The sequence below is a fragment of the Hibiscus syriacus genome, unplaced genomic scaffold (genome assembly GCF_006381635.1).
Source record: "Hibiscus syriacus cultivar Baekdansim isolate YM2019G1 unplaced genomic scaffold, ASM638163v2 tig00116954_pilon, whole genome shotgun sequence".
Taxonomy (NCBI): Eukaryota; Viridiplantae; Streptophyta; class Magnoliopsida; order Malvales; family Malvaceae; genus Hibiscus; species Hibiscus syriacus.
Genome location: NW_024063483.1, coordinates 1087146 through 1107441, shown reverse-complemented (window position 1 = coordinate 1107441; position 20296 = coordinate 1087146). Strand labels below are relative to the sequence as shown.

General features: G+C 34.9%; 2 protein-coding genes and 3 pseudogenes across 4 annotated transcripts; 1 reads left to right on the top strand and 4 right to left on the bottom strand.

Moving 5' to 3' along the window:
• The first annotated feature begins 697 nt into the window (after positions 1-697).
• Positions 698-2233, top strand: LOC120189222 (mitochondrial dicarboxylate/tricarboxylate transporter DTC-like). Its single transcript, XM_039192542.1, has 6 exons — positions 698-867; positions 969-1052; positions 1163-1224; positions 1310-1671; positions 1775-1989; positions 2108-2233. Exons 1-6 carry the CDS (start codon positions 751-753, stop codon positions 2162-2164), a joined length of 897 nt encoding a protein of 298 aa, XP_039048473.1. The 5' UTR covers positions 698-750; the 3' UTR covers positions 2165-2233.
• Positions 2234-2600: 367 nt separating this feature from the next.
• Positions 2601-4737, bottom strand: LOC120189225 (annotated as a pseudogene).
• Positions 4738-5913: 1176 nt separating this feature from the next.
• On the bottom strand, positions 5914-7597 carry LOC120189223 (annotated as a pseudogene).
• An 859-nt stretch (positions 7598-8456) lies between these two features.
• Positions 8457-11116, bottom strand: LOC120189226 (annotated as a pseudogene).
• Positions 11117-15599: 4483 nt separating this feature from the next.
• On the bottom strand, positions 15600-18258 carry LOC120189224 (transcription initiation factor TFIID subunit 7-like). Of its 3 annotated transcripts, none has more exons than XM_039192544.1 (7): positions 18139-18258; positions 18006-18044; positions 17131-17250; positions 16528-16661; positions 16324-16443; positions 16055-16124; positions 15600-15861 (listed from the first exon to the last, which is right to left on the bottom strand). In XM_039192544.1, exons 3-7 carry the CDS (start codon positions 17243-17245, stop codon positions 15698-15700), a joined length of 603 nt encoding a protein of 200 aa, XP_039048475.1. In that variant the 5' UTR covers positions 17246-17250; positions 18006-18044; positions 18139-18258; the 3' UTR covers positions 15600-15697. The 3 variants fall into 3 exon arrangements, with proteins under 3 accessions (XP_039048475.1, XP_039048476.1, XP_039048474.1); XM_039192545.1 differs by having other exon boundaries at positions 17131-17247; positions 18139-18257; XM_039192543.1 differs by lacking the exon at positions 18139-18258 and having other exon boundaries at positions 17131-17247; positions 18006-18118.
• Between the last annotated feature and the right edge of the window lie 2038 nt (positions 18259-20296).

Genomic DNA, 20296 nt, shown 5'->3' with positions numbered 1-20296 from the left:
TACGAGTATACTCTTACGAGGGTATGATACTAAAACAGCGCTCTCATCTGGGATGCCCTTCTTTGCCATCATCTTCGTCTTCTTCGAATGAAGCTTCAGCGATCAGCACCCTGATTTGCTTCTTAAGCTCATAGATCTATACTGTCTTCTCCGCATGCTGTTTCTGTAGTGTTTCCAACTTTGATGGTGGTTTCACAGGTTTAAATATGTCAAAAGTCACATTTAGTCTCATAATTAAACTAAAATTCTATGATTAAAAGCAGAGGACTAAAATTTAAATTTAGAAAGAATACAGAGATTGAGAGCATAATTGGACCCTAGTTTAATTGATTAATTATTTATGATAATTTCAAAAATAGGTATAAAATATACCATCTTTTTCATCTAGTTATATAAAATATTTTTTTATCAAAATAAGTATATAAAGTTTGCCATCAAGGTTAGTGTCATTGAATATAAAAGATATTTTAAGTACATAGATGAAAAAGTTTGTATATTTGAAGTATCTTTTTGGATCAAAAAAATATTTTCGGCAATTAAATGAAAAGTAAGGTATACTTTAAGTACGTAATTTTGAATTAAGCCATTATTTATAGCTAATAACATGGAAGGTTTGTTTGTAGAAGAATAAGTATACTGAAAAGGCCTCTTTTTTCGGCCTTTGTATTTCAGTAAAACAGAAACCAGAAGCTCTAAGCAGTGTATCATTTCTCTCTTTTCACTTTCCTTGTGGTTTTCAATCAAAAGAAAATGGCAAATGAGAAGACATCCCAAGCTGGGGTTTGGCCAAAGGTTAAGCCTTTCATCAATGGAGGCACCTCTGGTATGCTTGCCACTTGTGTCATCCAACCCATTGACATGATCAAGGTTGATTTCCACCTTTCATTTCTTCTAGATCATCCAAATTGATGGGTTCTTTTTTGTTTTTTAAGATCTGGGTTTTGCTTGGATTTGTTTGTTTGGTGTAGGTGAGAATCCAACTCGGTCAGGGATCAGCAGCATCTGTCACCAAGAACATGCTTCAAAACGAGGGCGTTGGTGCCTTTTACAAGGTTCTTATTTTGCTTAGATTTGTTCAAATCTGTTTCCCAGATCATTCGATGCGATATTTATTATGTTGCTCGGATTCCAATGTGAGTGTGATTTGTATGGTTTTGTGCAGGGACTATCAGCTGGACTTCTTAGGCAAGCTACATACACTACCGCTAGACTCGGATCATTCAAGTGAGTCTTTATGAATGAGATAGATTTTGCTGTTTGCTTCCGATTATCGGCTTCGATTCTGATCGGTTGGTTGTATTTTCTTCAGAATGTTGACGACCAAAGCGATTGAAGCCAATGACGGGAAGCCCCTACCTCTATATCAGAAGGCATTGTGTGGTCTGACTGCCGGTGCTATTGGAGCCTGCTTCGGAAGCCCTGCGGATTTGGCACTTATCCGTATGCAAGCTGATGCCACTTTGCCTGCTGCACAGCGCCGGAATTATTCGAATGCATTCCACGCTCTCTATCGTATCGTTGGCGATGAAGGGGTTCTGGCACTTTGGAAAGGTGCAGGTCCGACCGTAGTCCGAGCTATGGCATTGAACATGGGGATGCTTGCCTCTTATGATCAAAGTGTCGAGTTCTTCAAGGACTCCCTCGAATTAGGTGAAGCCGCAACCGTGGTAGGTAAGCGTCTAGAATCCGACATTCACTATGTTAGTCCAATAGCATAATCATAGTGTACGACAATTTGAGCCTCGATGAATGCTTCTCGTTTTCTTCGTCTCAGGTGCGAGTGCGGTTTCAGGCTTCTTCGCTTCAGCTTGCAGTTTACCATTTGATTACGTGAAAACACAGATCCAGAAGATGCAACCCGATGCCGAGGGGAAGTATCCATACACCGGCTCATTAGATTGTGCCGTGAAGACCCTCAAGTCCGGCGGACCATTGAAATTCTACACCGGATTCCCTGTTTATTGTGTTAGAATTGCTCCTCACGTCATGGTACGTATGTTACATACTTGTCCATATTTGATCCTCGGTTCAACTACGTACCGAAAGAATCGAAACTAGTTCCGAATTATCCCCGGTGATACTGAATCCGAAATGTTCTGTTATGCAGATGACCTGGATTTTCCTGAACCAGATTCAGAAGATAGAGAATAGGATGGGGTTATAGTGATCTCAGCAATGGAGGATTATAATCGAAGCATCAAAATAAATATTTTTGCATAATTTTTTATGTTTTGTACTAATAATATTTTTGGATTTAACAATTCATGCACATAAAATATTGAAATGATTTGCTATTTCCATATAACAAGCATATTTTTTTAATAATATATTAACGGAAAAGTGACATGATTGCTATCGCTGAATAGAATGATCGAACTTTAACTTTTGAAATATGATGATCCAATTGTAAGTTTACACATAATACAGTGACATGTGCTGTAATTTTCCCTTACATATTCTTCACTTGGAATGTCAGCTATGGCTCCCTTGGGAGGTCCCCAAGGGAGCCAACAAGGTTTCATCTTCATTGTAACATCTAAGAGGTCGTCGAACATAAAATATCTCAAACACGAGAAATTACCGAATTAATAGTAAATAAAATAACAAAGCAAACCTGAATTAATTTCAACCAAATTACATTTTATAACAAAATCAAGGAATTTAAAGGCATAACAAGCAATGTGAAGGAATTCAAGGCACAAAATAAACCTATTCAGCAAGTATTGATTCCATTCTCGCAATCTCTGGTTAAATTATAAAAGGTTTCTACTCAGATCTTCGATCGATAACGTACCTCAGTATCCACGGCAACTCTCATGTATCCGTTGAACTCAACCGGTTTCCTGATGTTCAGCATCGTAGTCTCGTTGTACCACTCACTCTTGTCGCTCCATAGTTCCTTATAATCATCGAGCAAATGGACCTTATAATGAGACCTCAAGTTATCAAAGTAATTATAGAACGGCTCATTCGTCGCGATGAAAAGGTTCCTCTATCGCTGAACCATTTATTTGACCTTCGTGAGAATTGCATCAGGAGACGTATCAGAATCCAAGTGCGGCCAAAGCTGTTTGTTCTGTGCTTTTGCCCCTCGAACCACATGCAAAGCATCGAAATCCCAGTCCATTCTTCCGCTGATTTTGGTCACGATATTCATCAATCGCTTCGATTTACATATCGCGTGCCAAGGCCGATGAATGTACTTAGCTGCTTGCCCCTCGCATACCCGATACCAATAATTTTCCGGCTCTGGACCATCGAATTACCTCCAAATGACTGTGCTCTTATCTTTCTTGAGTTGCATTGGTGTGACTTTATGGGCCTTTAACTTCTTCACTGTCACTTTTCGTTTATGCTCCTCATCCCATTTCTTCCAATCTCTCAACTCGCTCTCCCCCACAATGGACACCGTCTCCTTAAGATGCTCGAAATCGAAATAAAACCGAAAATCTTTTCCCTCCTCATCTCTGTTGCTCGAACTGGAAGTCGCAGATAAACATAAGTTCAAATCCATCACAAATGTCCGATTCAAATACATAGCTTGCCCTAAACCACAGAAGAAACTCCACAAGTACTGATTCATTCCCTTGCAGTAATCCCCTCCCCTTCCATAATACAGATACTTCCCTTTCCTAAAGTTCATTTCCGAACCCAAAGTCGGAATTCTATCATTTATCTCGTCGTCCCGTATCGGTGGTGCAAGCTTTGGCTTCCGGTTCCCGCCACCACTCCTTGTAGTGTTAGGCTGAATCCGAGGTGATTCCCGAATGCCACCGACCGGTATGCCTCACCTTATAGGTACAGTTCTCACCGATCCCAAACTGGAACCTTCGGAAATCCCTATACTTTCTCCAAGACTTCTCTTTCTTGTTCCTGAACCTCCAAAAGACATCACATTCATCCGGTTTCGTCCCCTTGACCGGAGTTTGATACTCCAAGAACACGATAGACTTGAAAATTTTCAAATTGAATTTCTTTACTGCGAGTAGAAGCAATGGATCCGAACAATTTAACTTCACAGTCGGATTTAAAGCTCGAATTCGAAATTTTCTATTTGGACTTTTCAATCATGGTTTCAGCGACCGGATTGGGTGCCAAAGCAGGTGACACTACCGGTAAAGCGGGGGCCACTGCCGGTAAAGCGGGGGCCATTGCCACCACTGAACCAGGAGGTGCTGCCGCCAAAACAGGGGCCATTGCCACTGAACCAGGGGCCGATGCCGACACAGCGGGGGGAGTCGCCGCCATAGCAGGAGGCGTTGCCGCCAAATCGGAGGGTGTTGCCGGTAAAGCCGGGGAACAGCCGGAGCCGTTGCAGAAAGCAAATCTTCACTGGTTTTGATGATGGAATCATCGGTTTTGAAAGTGGCATTTTCAGTTTGAGTGAAGAGCTTCGTTAAAGAAGGAGCTGATTCCAGCCATGGATCTGGGGGCTGGTATGTGATGGCAATGGCTGTGAATATGAGCACCGACAACACAAACACAGAGAAACACACATTGCTTATCAGTTTTATCAGATTCTGTCCGATTGGCTCGGTGCTCAACTCAGATTCCTTGGTGGGTTTCCTCATTATCCTCGAAAAACTCAATTCCAGAAAACGAACCAGATCTCCAGATAAACCAACGAAACAAACAAATTTCAATAACAAATACGAGAAACTAAGGTGATTACTTCATGGGTTTTGATTGTTTTTGAAAAGCCAGTAGCACAAACGAATGAATGAGATCTTGATTACAGTAACGAAATAGAGAAGAAAGAAGCTTACACGCGAATGTGTTCAATGGGGCTCTAGCTTTGCTGTATTTTGAAGAAAAGGTGTGATTAACGAGAGGGAAAAGCACAAAAAAAACGAAAGAAATGAGATTTGGACGACAACAACCACAATAAAACCTATTCACATATGTAATTAGATTAGGAGATGTAGGGTAGTAGGTTGCTCTAATGTTAGATTGAGAGTAGTTTCCCTGAAAGATCTCCGACAATTAAAAAATTTAAAAATAAAGATAAAATACAATGCATGTATAAATAAAGAAAGAAATAAATAAATATATAATTGAACAGTCTTCATATGCACGTCTGTAATGAAAAATTATCCCTACAAATAAATCTCTGTGTACAAATCTCTGAATATGGACAACAAAAAACGTGAGTCCTGAATAAATTTAAAAGACAAAACATGATAAGGATATACAGAAGTCAGTAGTTGCAAGCTACGATAAAAGAATAATGTCAAATGGGTTAAAACCTAAACTAATGCAACATTACTCTGCTATCTTAGTTCTAATCCTTCAAAAATTCTCATGACAAAAAAGTATTAAAAAGTAGAAGTCAATGAAATTACTATAAAAGCATTAAAAAGGTGACAGAGATGCTACACCCTATGACTGTGACTCACAGTACTCTGCTACCATGGTCTTAAGTCTCCATACTTTCCTATCAGAGATCATGTCCTCGGTAAGGGCTAAATCCTTCAAATCAGATCTCAAGCAGTCTACTCACTTCTTCATTGGTCGTCCTCTCCTTCTGGCACCGTCGACTATAATCGACTCTACCCTCCTAACCGCATCCAACTATTGTCTCCTAAGGGCATGCCCAAACCACCGTGAACCTCCCTCCCTCAATTTTTCAGATACATGCATCACCTCCAAAGACATCCTAATTACAGAATTTGAGTCATTTCCACAGAGTCTTACCACATGTCCATCGAAACATTCTCATTTTTTTAGACAAGTTTATTTTAAAGCTAAATGTTTGGTGTGGGCTCATTGTCCAAAAAGCTTTGAATTGAGCAAAAGGATGGAGCTGTTGGCAGAATTAGTAGTTTACACTTCACTTTCATTCTCTTTAATAACGCATTAAAATCCAGAAATATCGGATTTTTATCACAAAATAATCGTATGAAATATGTATATTTAATTTCTAATCATTGTTGGTATAGAAAAAAAAAATCAACTTGCTTAAGCTTACATTCAAAGTAAAGGGTTAAAATCAATTTTACACAACAGCATGGTTATAGTCATGGTAATGGAAAGTCTTGTAGATGAAATGAGCCAACCATCTTGAAGCTGCGAAGCAAATGATAGCTGTTGAATCGATTGCTGTTCTAGCCACCATCGACATCATGTTCTGCTTTGTTGCAGCAACGATCCCGATGGAAACAACAGATATGATTCGCAGGATTACTTCGAGTGCATTGAGACCTTTATATGCAGTTTTGCAACTCTTGCAATTCACCACGAGTCCAGTACCTGGATTCCGAATGGAAGTTGATTTTGTAAGCTTATATTTATCGGGGAAAGAGTGTTGGATGCACGTACATATTCAATACGGCTATGCTCATTCCTTTACAATTTGAAAGGATATATCTTGATTCTCATGTTCAGAAATATGCCTAACTCAGGTATATGACGAGGGTACTACTGATGAGTCGGAGCAATATAATGAAATTACTAAATTTATCTGTCCATCAGCTGCTCTCTAGGAGGGGATGGAGGAAGAGCTCCACTAAACTTCCCTTTCCAATCGACCTTGCCAACGGCATACTTGTTGAACCACCTTCGAAAGCCAACCACCAAGGCATCTGACTTTGTAGGCACAAAACAAGCTTTCTGCCAATTGGTAACTCCGATTTCCATTATCTTACGCTCCTACATTGAGAATTAAAAAAGTTTCCTTTGTAAGTGTCTCATGACACGGGTATGTTCATTCTTTTTAATCTATTGTAGGAAGTTCTCGAATATAATATCAGACACGAATACTTCATGAAAAACAAGTAGTTGGAACATCATATTTTGAATGAAACTCATTATGGAGGCAGAGATAAAGGGATCACCTCAACATGGAGAAGATACAAATCAGAATCAGGTTTTGTCCAATGTGAAACATCCCTCTGGGAACAGTTTTGTCAACCCAAACACGAAAGTTCCTCGGGAAACACCAAATCAATTTGCTATTACCTGGACTAACTGGAACACAGATAAAAATCAAAGAAATTCTTCGATTTGAAGGTTGTCCCTGCACAAGTTACTGTCTATGAGTATAGATCCATAAATAATATTTCCTTATCGATAAAAGGGTATCAAGGAAATTCTGCAGTTGTATAATATGCTATAACAGACATGACAGTCCGCCGGTTAAACCAGCTGATCCGGTCTTTTTAATGACTAGTAAATGGTAAATAGCAACATAATGAAATGAATGTAGAACCCTTTGGATTTCGGAAGATGTTGCAGATCCATTTCCTTGATCAACCTCGGAATCGGTATCAGCATCAGCAAAAGCATAAAAGATGCAAGGTGCAAAAAAGATAGAACTGCCCAAGTCCTGCTTTCCAGTGAAACCATTTATGTCCAACTTCTTGACACGCATCTCAAGTGGTCTGCCCCCTTCTCTGTCAACCTCACTGTGAACCGAAATGTACAAATTTTTAGTGCATGAATTCCACATCTTGAAATGCATCAAGAATTTCTTACCCGTAGTTTTCCGAGTGCGCATTAGTCCGTAATGTGCATATGGAACATGAGCAGGATCCATAATATTTTCAATCAACAAATCGTACCTGAAAATGCAAAGTTAGTTTCTTGAGCAAATTTCAGCAAATATTGATGATATTACGCCCCCCCCCCCCCAATGCTCCACATATATTTGAGAAATTTTCAACAATAAGGAGCCATAGAATTCGCATACCCAATTATTATTTTATTTCTATTTTGATTATTGTATTATTTTTTATTGTAATTATTAGTATTATGTTTTTATTTTATTTTGACTACCAATCCTTATTTTCTATGAAAGTTTTAACAGAGATAATGGCATAATATAATATATTAATATTAATCTCTAAAATTTATATATTCTATTAAATAGAATTTAATTTAAAAATTATTTAATAAATTTAATCATATATAACTATAAATCACATTAATAAAAAAACCATAAATCATATTTTATTTAATTATCATTTTAATTTAAAATAATTCAATAACTATAACTCTGACTTAACCCCGTATAACTATTGCGTCACGTTTATTGGGATAAAATTTATTACATTAATTAGAGTTAAATTAAATTAAAACTACGTGAACTAAAAAGTTCAATAAATTAAAAGAAAAATAATGTATGAATATATAACTACGTTATTTAATAATAAACTTAAACTATAAAAAATACAGAGAAATCCGATATATTTTATACAAAATTACATTAGTTTACATTTCGAAAAAGAAATTCCTACAATTATGATGTCAACTGACAACTTATGATTCTACATGAACAAATGAAAAAATAGTTTGCATCATTTCTAAGTTTTGGAAAGAATGATAAAGAATTTCTAAGCTTTTTTTCATAATAATAAATATCGAACTTATTCATTGACTAATTCAAATTAAATATTATATAAACCTATTGTACCTATTAAGTAAACGATTCTTCTAATTTAATTTACTCGGATCTCCATAATTCAAACCATTGATATATACTTCAGGTAGATGTTTGCATTCCGGATGAAATGCTTTTCTGCAACAAGTTTTCTTTCATGCGAATAGGCAAACTTTGGGTTCTCATTTCTTCACTCATGGCTGCTGCCGGTTCGGATAATTTCGGGTTTAGACTGCTAGCATATCGAGGAGAAAAGTGCGATTTCGTATAGCCATTGCTTCTCGGAGATAAGTTCACTTGTTCCAAGGCCCTGAATTGGAGTTCCGATGGAAAATCTCTAACACAACCGATCCGGGGACCTGCACCTGTAGTCCATTTGCATGACAATTGCTTGCCCAATTGATATGACTTCATCCCTTTCTTCGAGCTAATCCTTTGAAGGATCGATTCTTCGGCAATGGCTTCAACGTTATGGTCGTTTTCATCGATCTTCTCGTCTCGAGCCATTGGATTTGAATCTTTGTCTGAAGCAGTGGCATCCTCAAATGATTCAGTTCTTGTTGGTACTTCAGGGGCTGCACTAGTTTCTCCTTCCATTGAATCGACTAAATTTTTGGTCGAGTCTTTGACGCGGATTTCTTCAGCCTCTAAGCTGCCTTCCGTACTTCAGGGGCTGCACTAGTTTCTCCTTCCATTGAATCGACTAAATTTTTGGTCGAGTCTTTGACGCGGATTTCTTCAGCCTCTAAGCTGCCTTCCGACGATGAATTGCATCGAAGATGGTTACTTGTTCTGTGGAAGCTCTCCTCTTCGCCAACAGGTGCCATCTGAATGTAACAAAGTGAAGAATCATCCGTCAGCCATCGGTTCCATTCGCAGAACACGATATGAAATAATAAGAACACATTGTTTCCGATTTTCTTTTACCTTGACATTGGTTAGATTGACATCGTTCTCCTTTAGAAACGAGATGAAGTCGTTGAAGTTCTCTTCCGTAGGACGATAATGACCGCTGTGAGGCCAAACTGCCTGTTCAACACAATGGCACATGATGGAATGAGTAAGCCATAGGTAACACTGAGAAGAAAAAAACGAAGACTCACGATATGAAATAATAAGACACATTGTTTCCGATTTTCTTTTACCTTGACATTGTTAGATTGACATCGTTCTCCTTTAGAAACGAGATGAAGCGTTGAATTCTCTTCCGTAGGACGATAATGACCGCTGTGAGGCCAAACTGCCTGTTCAACACAATGGCACATGATGGAATGAGGACATAGGTAACACTGAGAAGAAAAAAACGAAGACTCGGAATAACATGTGCTTAGAAAGATACCTTAAGGACACCATTTTCAACAACTAATCTACCAGCAGCAATGGTGGCGCCACCGGCCAAGAAGCTAGAATGTTGAAATGTACCCTTCTTCTTCATTCCGACGTACAAGACCTTCGAAGTGCTGAGCACAAAAATCCACTTCGAATCGCTGTTTTCTCCGGTCGTTTGAAGAAGCTCCCCTGTTTGCTTGTATACCAACTTCCCGTCTTCCACAACAATCTCATAAGGCTTCCTTTCCATCTGTATAATGAAAAACGAAAATCGTTTCGGTTAGCCTGTGTTACTCGAATCGGGTGTGCATGTCAAGAATGACAAGTGCTGCTACATACTAGGTGACATTTCAAGACCTCATACACATTCGTATACAAAATTCACACCCAAATCCGAAAAACGTAACGAGAAGACTCACCGGACCGAGATATTTGATGCATTGATGTTGAAGCTTTGATCTAGGACATTTCCTATGCAAATTCAATTAAATTGCTCTTTTTCAACTCCGATCTCTTAAAACCAGAAATCAAAGTGTGTATGCAAAGAATTGAAGAAAATTACCAGTAAAAGAACGGCTCTTGACACTGAGAATGAAGCCATTGATTGTAATAAAAGTGCAAGTTATGTCCATATCTATGCCTCGGATCAATCTGAATAAAACATTGAAAATCGAATCGGTAACAAATAATGAACAACAATGGTTAACATCATCATCTGTAGTGCTGCAAAACTTACAGCTTCAAGCCAGTGTTGTAAAGCAAGCTTTCGAGCTTTATCGTTCTTTAATAGACCTTTCCCGACTTTCGCAGCTCTCGTTCTCGCTCTCGACCACCGTGAAATAGCTGTTTCGTGTTTATCCATATCGAAGAACGATATGGAACTCCTTTTCAGCTCAGCAAAATCCAAGAGCTTCCACCTGCATTACAACACACAATCCATCTATGTTACTCGAACTTGAATTAAATATCGAATACTGGTGTATTTCAATCATCATACTCATGTAACATACCAGCTCTGCTCAACAAGGACCTGAAGCTCTTGTAGACCTTTTGCAACCTTATTGCTGCCTCCATTTGTGGGTTGTTTGAATCTGGAATCTGGGATTTTCTCGGGGATTCCGGGGGGAAATCTGGGGATTGAATTTCCATTGCTTTGCTCTTTAAACCCTCTGGCTTATCCAAATCTCTCCCTTTGAAGCTAACAGATCCTTCCAAAATCATCTTCCCAGAACCTAATGATTTTAGAATGGTGGGTTCTGAAACTGAGATTTTGAAACTGATGGATCTAAGTGGTGTTTTGATTCCTTCATCTCCAAAAGTAATGGATTTCACAGTGATTGATTCTAAGCTGTCATTGTCCATCTCAGTGCTGCTGCATTTATCAAATGGCCACGAGAAACCAACACCCATCTCTGTCAAACAACTGAATTCAGATTTCATATGCTAAACAAAAATATATATGCGTGTCTGTGTGTGTGAACAGAAGCCATTTTTGAGAGTCAAGAGCACAAGTTGAAGATGACACATTTTTCATAATGTCAGTGCAAAGGAAAATATCATTCCACTCAATCAAGAAAATCAAATAAAGATCTCTGGATCTGCCAATACCATCAAGTAAAAGCAATTCCAAGAAGCTTAGAACACTCATTTCATCAACAAAAAGAAACAGCATTTGGCAGCAATGTAGTAGAGATAGACAAAGAACATTACCTTCAACTGTATAAAATCTGGGGGAAAATGAAAATGAAAAATAGGGTACAATCGGGTTAATGCTTTAACTTTGATATCAGCTTCTTTTTTCCTTCACTTTCTCTCTGTTTGTTTCTCAGGAAAATGAAATTGCCAAGGATAAGTTGTACCTGGGATTGCTTATACAATGGCGTGTATATAGAAATTTAAAGACCCAAAACAACGTTGTTATTATTAATTGAAAATTAAAGCTTTAAAGAGTTGGTGGTTGAAGCTTCCATGCATGAGTTGCTTTCATGGGGGAGATGACCCACTAGTATACTTGGAAATCCCAGAAGAGAATTTGAATCTTGATAGGTTAATTTAAAAATAAAATAAAAAGTATATATTTAAAATTATTATGTCAAATTTATTATTATTTCTTTCATGCGAGAAATATAAATATAATTCAAATGTCAAAAATAATTATTGTAATTAAAAAAGTAGTTAGGAAGGAGAAGATATTAAAAATAATTCAAATGTCAAATTAATAAAATGTTATCTCGAGATATAATTAAAATGAGCAAATATTTCAAAAAAATTTAACTGAAAATATCTTTAAATTGTATCTTTTATTTGGGTGTTTAATTTTTTTTAACAAAATAATATTTTAAATTATTTTCAAATTATTCATTAAAAATACTATATTCCATTGATAAGTTGTTAAAATCTTGGAAGTTTTTTTTTCACTTAACTCGACATTATAAGCGAAATCGAAATGTTTTGAGATTAATCTTTAGAGTTGTGGTATTGATTTCACTTTCGTATAGATCAATTTTCGTAATCGAAATATTTAAGAAAAATGAGACGAATTATTTTTTTATTTCGAAAAAAAAAATAGTGAAAATATAAGGATCAAAATGGATATACTAAGAATATATGAACTTTCAAAAAGATTGTTTTAAAAATTATAAAAAGATCCTCCATATAGACGATGTTTTTTACAATGTATGTTAACGTAAATTTTATATTGTGTTTGTTAAATGTTATGGGTTCGAACACTAACGACTGCATAGTTAAATGACCGTTTATTATTAAATAATTAAGAGTATTTAGAATATATATTAATTTATAATCATTTTAGCTTATTAAAAAAATTATATTATGTTTTTAACATTTGTTTAGTTAAAAATCAAAATGAACGAAATATTGAGTTGAAAAATTATACGAATATTTAAAAAAAATAAGTAAATATAAAAGATATATATTTATAATAACATAAATCGATCAAACGCAGCTTAAATTGTAATTTAGATATTAATTTAAATATATAGTGATTAAAGTTATAACCTGATGCAAAGAAAGCATTGAAATTGTCATAGCGTGTGGCATTTCATCAAACACGTGGTGCAGTGTAAAAGTGTCCGATGTCAGCTTAAAAGTTGAGCTCCCTAGACAAAACAAAAGAAAATCCAGCGAGAAAATCCTCAGTCGCTGACTTTCTGTTTCCTTTTACTACCGCCTTTGTTGGCGGTGCACAGCAGCGTATCACCAGTCAGTCAGTCAGCCACGCCAGACATTTAAGCAAAACGCGTATCTTTTCATTTACCAGCTGAGCTACCACACTGCCATTTTCTTCTTCAGCCCCATGCTGTGGCTTGAATTCATTCTTCTACCATATATATCTAAACTCAAAATAATAAAATACCTAGATAAATAAAAATTAATAATTAACGTTGATGTATATTATTAATATGTGATTGTCATGTATAGAAAATAATGGCATGATACACATTATATTTCAAGTAATTAAAATGATGACATAGTACATATCATATATGAAAAATTCTAACATGACATATTATGTGTCGAAAATAATGTAACACATATTATATATTTAAAAATGATCATGATATGTCAAATGTGATGATGCAACAACCTCATGTAAGCAACGACAATAAAGAGTCATTTATTTTATAATAAAACACCAAGGGATCAAATTACTCTACAAAAGGAACATGAATCAAAAAGAATATTAAAATAAACGTTAGAGATATTTTTAAATATTTTTTTAATTTAGTCTTAAATAAATAAAAATATACTAGCTTAGTGTAAGCCGACCAGATCCATAATTAGGTGTAAATCCGACCGTTATGGATATGTTTTAAAGGGGTTGAAAAGATAGTACAAAAGATTGAATTAAGTCATCTACGTAGGCTGTATAGTGTATTGTACATGCTACTTTCCGACACACAATATTTTAGTACAACTCTATCCTTTTGCTTTGTTGTAAAGAGTTTCTGGGCAACGCGTGCGTGCATGTATTTATATTATACGTACGTATATTTAAACATACTTGTAGAAGTGAAGTGTAAAGTACATGAAATGGTTTGACCATTTGTTCATACATGAAATGGTTTGACCATTTATACATACACATTTTTCATGACGGTGCCTTATCCCATGCGAGTCCACTATTTGTTTTATTTTCTTCTTTTTTACCATTTGCATTAATCCCAATTTTATAAGCTTATAAATGCAAGTTCATTTGATTAATTTTTGTATTGCAAAGCAAGGTAGAATTTACGTATAGTAAGATTTAAATTTTAAAAGAAAAATTGTACTTATATTTTACTATATTCCTTTACATAATTTCAATCATCTACTTTCTTTAAAAATAAATTATTCATCATTAGACCTGTAAATGACCACCCGAACATTTAATAAACTGAACTGTTTGGTGGAAAGTTCATTTATGTTTGTATATGAAGAAGATTTTATGTACGTTTAATCAAAGGAATAAACATGAACAAATGACTTGTTCATTTATTTACGTTCGTGAAAGTTCAATAATCCATTCATTTATATTCGTTTATGTTCGTTCTTTTGTGTTCGTTTATGTTAAGTCTAATCTCCAGATCCGTTTAAAATATTAAGACCTAATAAATTTTAATCTTAAACCCATTAAAATTTTAAAATCCAATTGCTTTTAAACTCAAATCAACCAAAGAAAATATAAACCCTAAAGTTATTTGAAAAGAATTTTTTTCTTAAATATAAACTCAATTAATTTTATGTTCGTTCATTTACATTCATGTATGTTCGTTTACATTCGTTCGTTTGTGTTTGTTTATCATTTTAACGAACGAACACGACACGAACAAACTATGTTTCTTAACGAATAAACACGAACAAGAAATTTTGTTCGATTAATTGTTCATATTCGTTAATTTGTTCGATTAAAGTTAAATGAACAAACATAAATTATTGAATATATCTTTATTTTTATCTTCGTTCTTATATATATATATATGTGTGTGTAGAGAGAGAGATAGAATAATATTTTAGTTTAAAAATTCAATTAAAATGTCTTAATATTTTAAAATAATTTAAAGTTTGACTTGGATTAAGTTTTTATGTAAATAAAACAACATCAAAGATACAACTATTGAACATATATTGTTTCGTAAAATAAAATAATAATATCTAGAAGTACAATTGTCGTGGTGTTGTGTTGTGTCCTGTACCGTACCGGAAAAGTTTCATTCCCATTTGCATTTATCGTCACATTTCTCCAAATTTGAGCATAGAGTCTCGTGGACTTGATAAAAGTACTATTGAAATTTTTATTTTTATTTTTTTTGTATATAATAAGAGAAGACTATAAAAAAACCAAAACAAAAAAATGTAATATTATTTAAAAAAAATCTTAAAAGATAAAAATCACAGAAAAAATAAAAAAAATATTATAACCGAACAGAAGTACATTAAATCTTAAAATCTCGTATATATATATATAGATTAGAATAACTCTAATTAAATAAAAATTATATCTTAACAAAACAAGTAACACTATAAACTCGTTGAATTATATTAAAATAATTTTGAAAGTATAATAATTTAATAAATAATGATATGATAAGTGGCGCTGCATAGAGACATGGAAATTTGATAAATTCATGACAAGGTTCCAAGATTTTCCATCATTCCACTCACTGCCTTAGCTGGCTCTGCCTTTCCTCTCATCACTCTTTCATTTATTTTATTTTAACGGTAGAAAATGCATGCCACCGCCCAAGCTTGAGAATTCAATAACAAAACAAATGATCTACCGACAATAACAGTAATCATGACAAGGTTCCAAGATTTTCCATCATTCCACTCACTCCTTAGCTGGCTCTGCCTTTCCTCTCATCACTCTTTCATTTATTTTATTTTAACGGTAGAAAATGCATGCCACCGCCCAAGCTTGAGAATTCAATACCAAAACAAATGATCTACCGACAATAACAGTAAGTAATTCCTCTCGCTTATCTATTGAATTCACATCGAATCATCTGAGTCATCCGATTCGGATCCATCAGCCTCCCCGGCATTGCCACCTGTATCCGGAACTTCGGGCTTTGTGGCAGCTGCTGGTGGAGCTTTCTTATTCGTGTTACGAGCATTCTCATCACCGGCTTCACCTTGCCCATTGACATCAGCATGTAAAACACGATTAAGGCGTAAAAACAACCATACACGAATCATACAACCACGAACTCAAGACTGGACCAAATTATACGATTTGGCTTTTGGACATGGAATCTTATTCGATCGACGACAATGCTGAAATGAGATGTCTCAAAGATAATAATAACTACAGAAACATTACTGAAATTAGATGTATCAAAAGGATATCAAGATTTTCAACTGTCCCTCCAGACATGATGTTCACCAAATCTTTTTCAACACGTTGTACCAGCTCCGGCTGCAAAAAAGATGCAACAGGAATCAGTAAGGGAAAGAAACAGCCCATACCTGCACCGAGATTAAGTCACTCCCAAATAATCGGATCACGCACTCACGCCCAGCTCCATGTAAACATAGACTTCCATACAGTTTCAGATAGTTTTCTTTATCTGAAGTGCATACAAAGAGATTTTGAGAGAAAGCAAGTATATTGATACATTTAGATCAGGCTCCCTTCGGAATCTTCGCTTCCGAGCATCCCTCATTGGAGGGGTTAGACCATGTCTGTATTCCACCACATCTGGAGAAGCTTCTCCAGAATCCCTGACCAAAATCATCTATAACAATGACCTCAGTTAATATGACCATACCGAAAAGTGAAACCACCCTACATGACTGCATCCAAATAAAAAGTACCATACTTGACCGATATCAGCCGTTTTAACTAATGCACTGTCATCGTAAGTTTTGTATGATTCAACAACACAAGGTAGATCTAAGAGAGATGCAGGAAAACGTTCATTGCCAATGACAAATGTGCCAGTCCGCCCATCCTCTGCAAAATAATGAGAAGATTAATGTTCATAAATAACCTATGGTTCCAAAAAATTTACATAGATGATGTGAATAATAGAAGCACCTCAACTTTAGTAATCACTTAACACACCTCAACCTTAATAGATAAAGTCTAAACCCATTTCTCCAAGGAGATAATAAAGTTGCATGCAGTATACACTCATTAAGGACACTAATGGGCACTATAGTAGGACGGTTGGGTCATTTATGGTTTGGTAATATATATACATATATATATATACATACACAGACACACGAAGGACAAAATAGCCGTAAGTACAAGTTATCTAACCACAGATGTTTAGCTTAATTAAACTAAAGGAACCAAGAGTTTCTTAGTAATGTGTTCATGGAAAATCAGTACAAGTTCAGAAAGAACAGGAGGTGCTGCTGACACATACAAAACAGTTAGTGAGGCATTCAAATGTAAAATCAAGTGAAATCCTAACCAGAAAACTCCAAATCCAGTGATTTGTCCTCGGAAGATGAAGCACTTTCACTTAAAAGGAGATTTATGCGCTCAGCAACGGAAGGTGGAACTCTAAGTACGAATTGCTCATCCATGCCTGCTTAACGAAATGAAATATAGGAAATAAGAAAGACTAACATATTCCAAGTCAACCATCAATCTCGACACTAATAAAAAGCCTAGAAACACAATACATCATACATTCATAACAATTAAGGTAAAGGCGTCGAGCTATCATACAACTTCAAAACCAAAATCATCCAGAAAATTCTTTCAACAATCTGAAAAATTATAAGCTGCTCTTCTCTTTCCAATAGACAATTCTGCCTGTCCATAAAGATAGACAAAAAAAAAAAACATACAAGTTGGCAAAAGTCATCCATCATCCATTTTAGTATAATCTTTAGATCAAGAAACGATTAGTACTCCAACTCTCAAGTCATTCCTAGGTCTTAAAACCACTGTTTTGTTTTCTAAAATCACAAACCAGACTTTAATATCCTGGGTTCGCCTATGGCGTAAGCCTCTCGAGAGAGTTTACATAGGTAAACAGACCCTAAAACAACAAAACTATAATTAGTTATGTGTTACTCAGCAACATAAGCCTCTCTACGGGCATCTATAAATCAATTACGAGATTGCAACCTTAAAATCAACGAAAAATTATTTTTTCTCCTGCTCATATTTCCACAATATTTCCACAAACAATATTAGGCTTTTTCAACTATGAAAGCACCTAGACTACATTCTTCAAATCACTTCAATATCAAATTCTAAGCACATAAGACGCAATTAACGATTAACTTATGAAACATCAGAAATCATAAAAGATTAAAGGCGGAAAATTTAAAATACCCAATCCGGTTGGAGCCTTGTACCCGCAATTCTCACCACCTGTTCGATGAACACCACCAAAGAGAAAAACGTTTTATCTGGTTAATGTTTTAAAAGGGGGAAAGTATTCAAGTTTAACATAAATGAGCAATACCCAGAAGCGAAATCTAAAGATCAAACGATGAAGAGTTGAGGATCCAGTAAGCAAGATGGCATCCGACAGCTAAAATTTGAAGGATGTGGTTTTGAATTGAAGAGAGGTAAAGCAAAAATATTACATAAAAAGCGAGGTGAATCGCGAAACCAGTATTTATAGAAATTTGACATTAATAAATTTAAATAATTTTCCATTTATATATATATATATAATTCCATTTACGCTAATCTCTTTATTCTGTTCATAAATATTTTTTATTTATTATTGTTATTCTCATCTATATAAATTGTTTTTTTTGTTTAATAAAATAATAAGTTAATTAAACAGTTAAAATAGATTATAATAATCTCTAATATATATAAGATATAATTATAGCATTATAATAAATATTCCTTTTACTGTAAACTCGAAATCAAATTTGGTTCAAAAGTAAAATTTTAAAAGATTTAATATAAAAATAAGTGTTCAAATTGTACTTATAGTTAACTTTAGGTGCTTAAAAAAGAATTTTTCGTTAAAAATGTGTCTAACTTTTTCTCTTTTATACTTTTAAGTGTCTAACGTTTTCAACATTATATTTTTAGGTGTCTGGACTATAATAATCTTTAAAAAATATTATTATGTGACACATGTATGGGTTATAGTAGCCTTTAAATAATTCCCCATTCATATATATATATAGAGAAAATAACCTCAGTGACCGAAAATGTCTTATATTATACGATTTTAACAAACTTTTTTTGGATTTGCCAAAATGACCAACAAATTCGTAACGCGAACTCTAATTTCGCAACCCAGTTTCCAATATCGCAACGCGAATTTGTAAATCTCAACACAGAAGTTAAATTCACAACACTAATTTCAAATTCGCAACACAAAAGTCAAATTCGCAACGCGAAAGTCAAATTCGCAACGCGAAACACAATATTAATTTCGCACACAAATGTAAACAGTATTATCGCAAATCATAACCTAAAACTCTAAATCACAACTCAGTCACATCTTCATCTCTCACTCTCTACGGCGATATCTGTCCCCATCTTCGACGAAATCCGTCCCCATCTCCGGCGAAATCCGTCTATCTCCATCTCTCAGAGCAACCCTCACAACTATTCACGGTTAGAAATGGAAAATCAACCACCGAGGGTTAGTTTTTTAATCTCTTATTTTTATTTTGAAATTTTTGTATTATTATTAGATTTTTTTTATATTGATGATAAATTTACTGGTAATTTTCAATATATATAAAGATTAACCATTTCACTGAGATTGCATAGTAAATTCATTCGGTTGCTGCCAATACTGCTAAACTGTTTAGTCTTTAACCCTGTGAAGTTAGTATTTGTCTTTGTTTTGTCTTTTTGTTGAAGAAATGCAATTCATTCAAGTTTCAATTTGCAAAAGAATAGTTTTTGAAACTTAAATTCGCAATACGAAAATGAAAATCGCAACACTAAAATCGCAACGCGAAAAATGAAAATCGTAACGCGATTTTAGTTTCGCTTTGCGATTTTCATTTTCGTATTGCGAATTTAAGTTTCAAAAACTATTCTTCTGCAAATTAAAACTTGAATGAATTGCATTTCTTCAATAAAAAGACAAAACAAAGACAAATACTAACTTCACCGTGTTGCTAATTTAAGTTTCAAGAATAAACTACTACTCTTTATGTTGTCCTTGAATCTGCACTAAACCTATATGTTGTCCTTTTAAATATTTATATAAGTGCTTACTTCTGGAATGTTATTTGATGCATTTTGTGAACTATGATGGAATAATGACAGCATGTGAATACCGTGCTAGTTTGAAACATATTTGGCTTTGTTTTCACTGTTTAATATCATGTCTGTTTATAGTGTATAATTTTTAGTTTTTGGTATATCTAACTTGGTATGTTTATTGTTTTTGTAGAAATTTTTTTCGGCTGCATTGACCTTAAAGAATAAAGTAAGCCTAGCCACTAAAATTACATCGACGCTTACACCTCTACAAAGAAAATTGTTTTTGAGGATACTTGCTTAGGACCATGGCTGAAAGTACAATATACGGGTGGAGATGCTATGTTGACACATTTGTTTCTTCAGACCATGACTAACGATCTACCCGAGAGGATACAACGTGGTGATGAAGAGATATAGTTTCATTTTCCTCCGAC

Bases quoted from the DNA above. Each gene is read 5' to 3' on its own strand.
- LOC120189224 (XM_039192544.1), bottom strand. From the start codon at position 17,245: ATGGATGAGCAATTCGTACTTAGAGTTCCACCTTCCGTTGCTGAGCGC. The intron at 16,125-16,323 runs GTATCAATATAC...TCTTTTTTGCAG, and splicing joins GAAGGGAGCCTGATCTAAAT to CCGGAGCTGGTACAACGTGT. The intron at 15,862-16,054 runs ATATCCTTTTGA...ATCGTGTTTTAC, and splicing joins AGGGACAGTTGAAAATCTTG to ATGCTGATGTCAATGGGCAA.
- LOC120189222 (XM_039192542.1), top strand. From the start codon at position 751: ATGGCAAATGAGAAGACATCCCAAGCTGGGGTTTGGCCAAAGGTTAAG. The intron at 1,053-1,162 runs GTTCTTATTTTG...GGTTTTGTGCAG, and splicing joins GCGTTGGTGCCTTTTACAAG to GGACTATCAGCTGGACTTCT. The intron at 1,672-1,774 runs GTAAGCGTCTAG...TCTTCGTCTCAG, and splicing joins TGAAGCCGCAACCGTGGTAG to GTGCGAGTGCGGTTTCAGGC.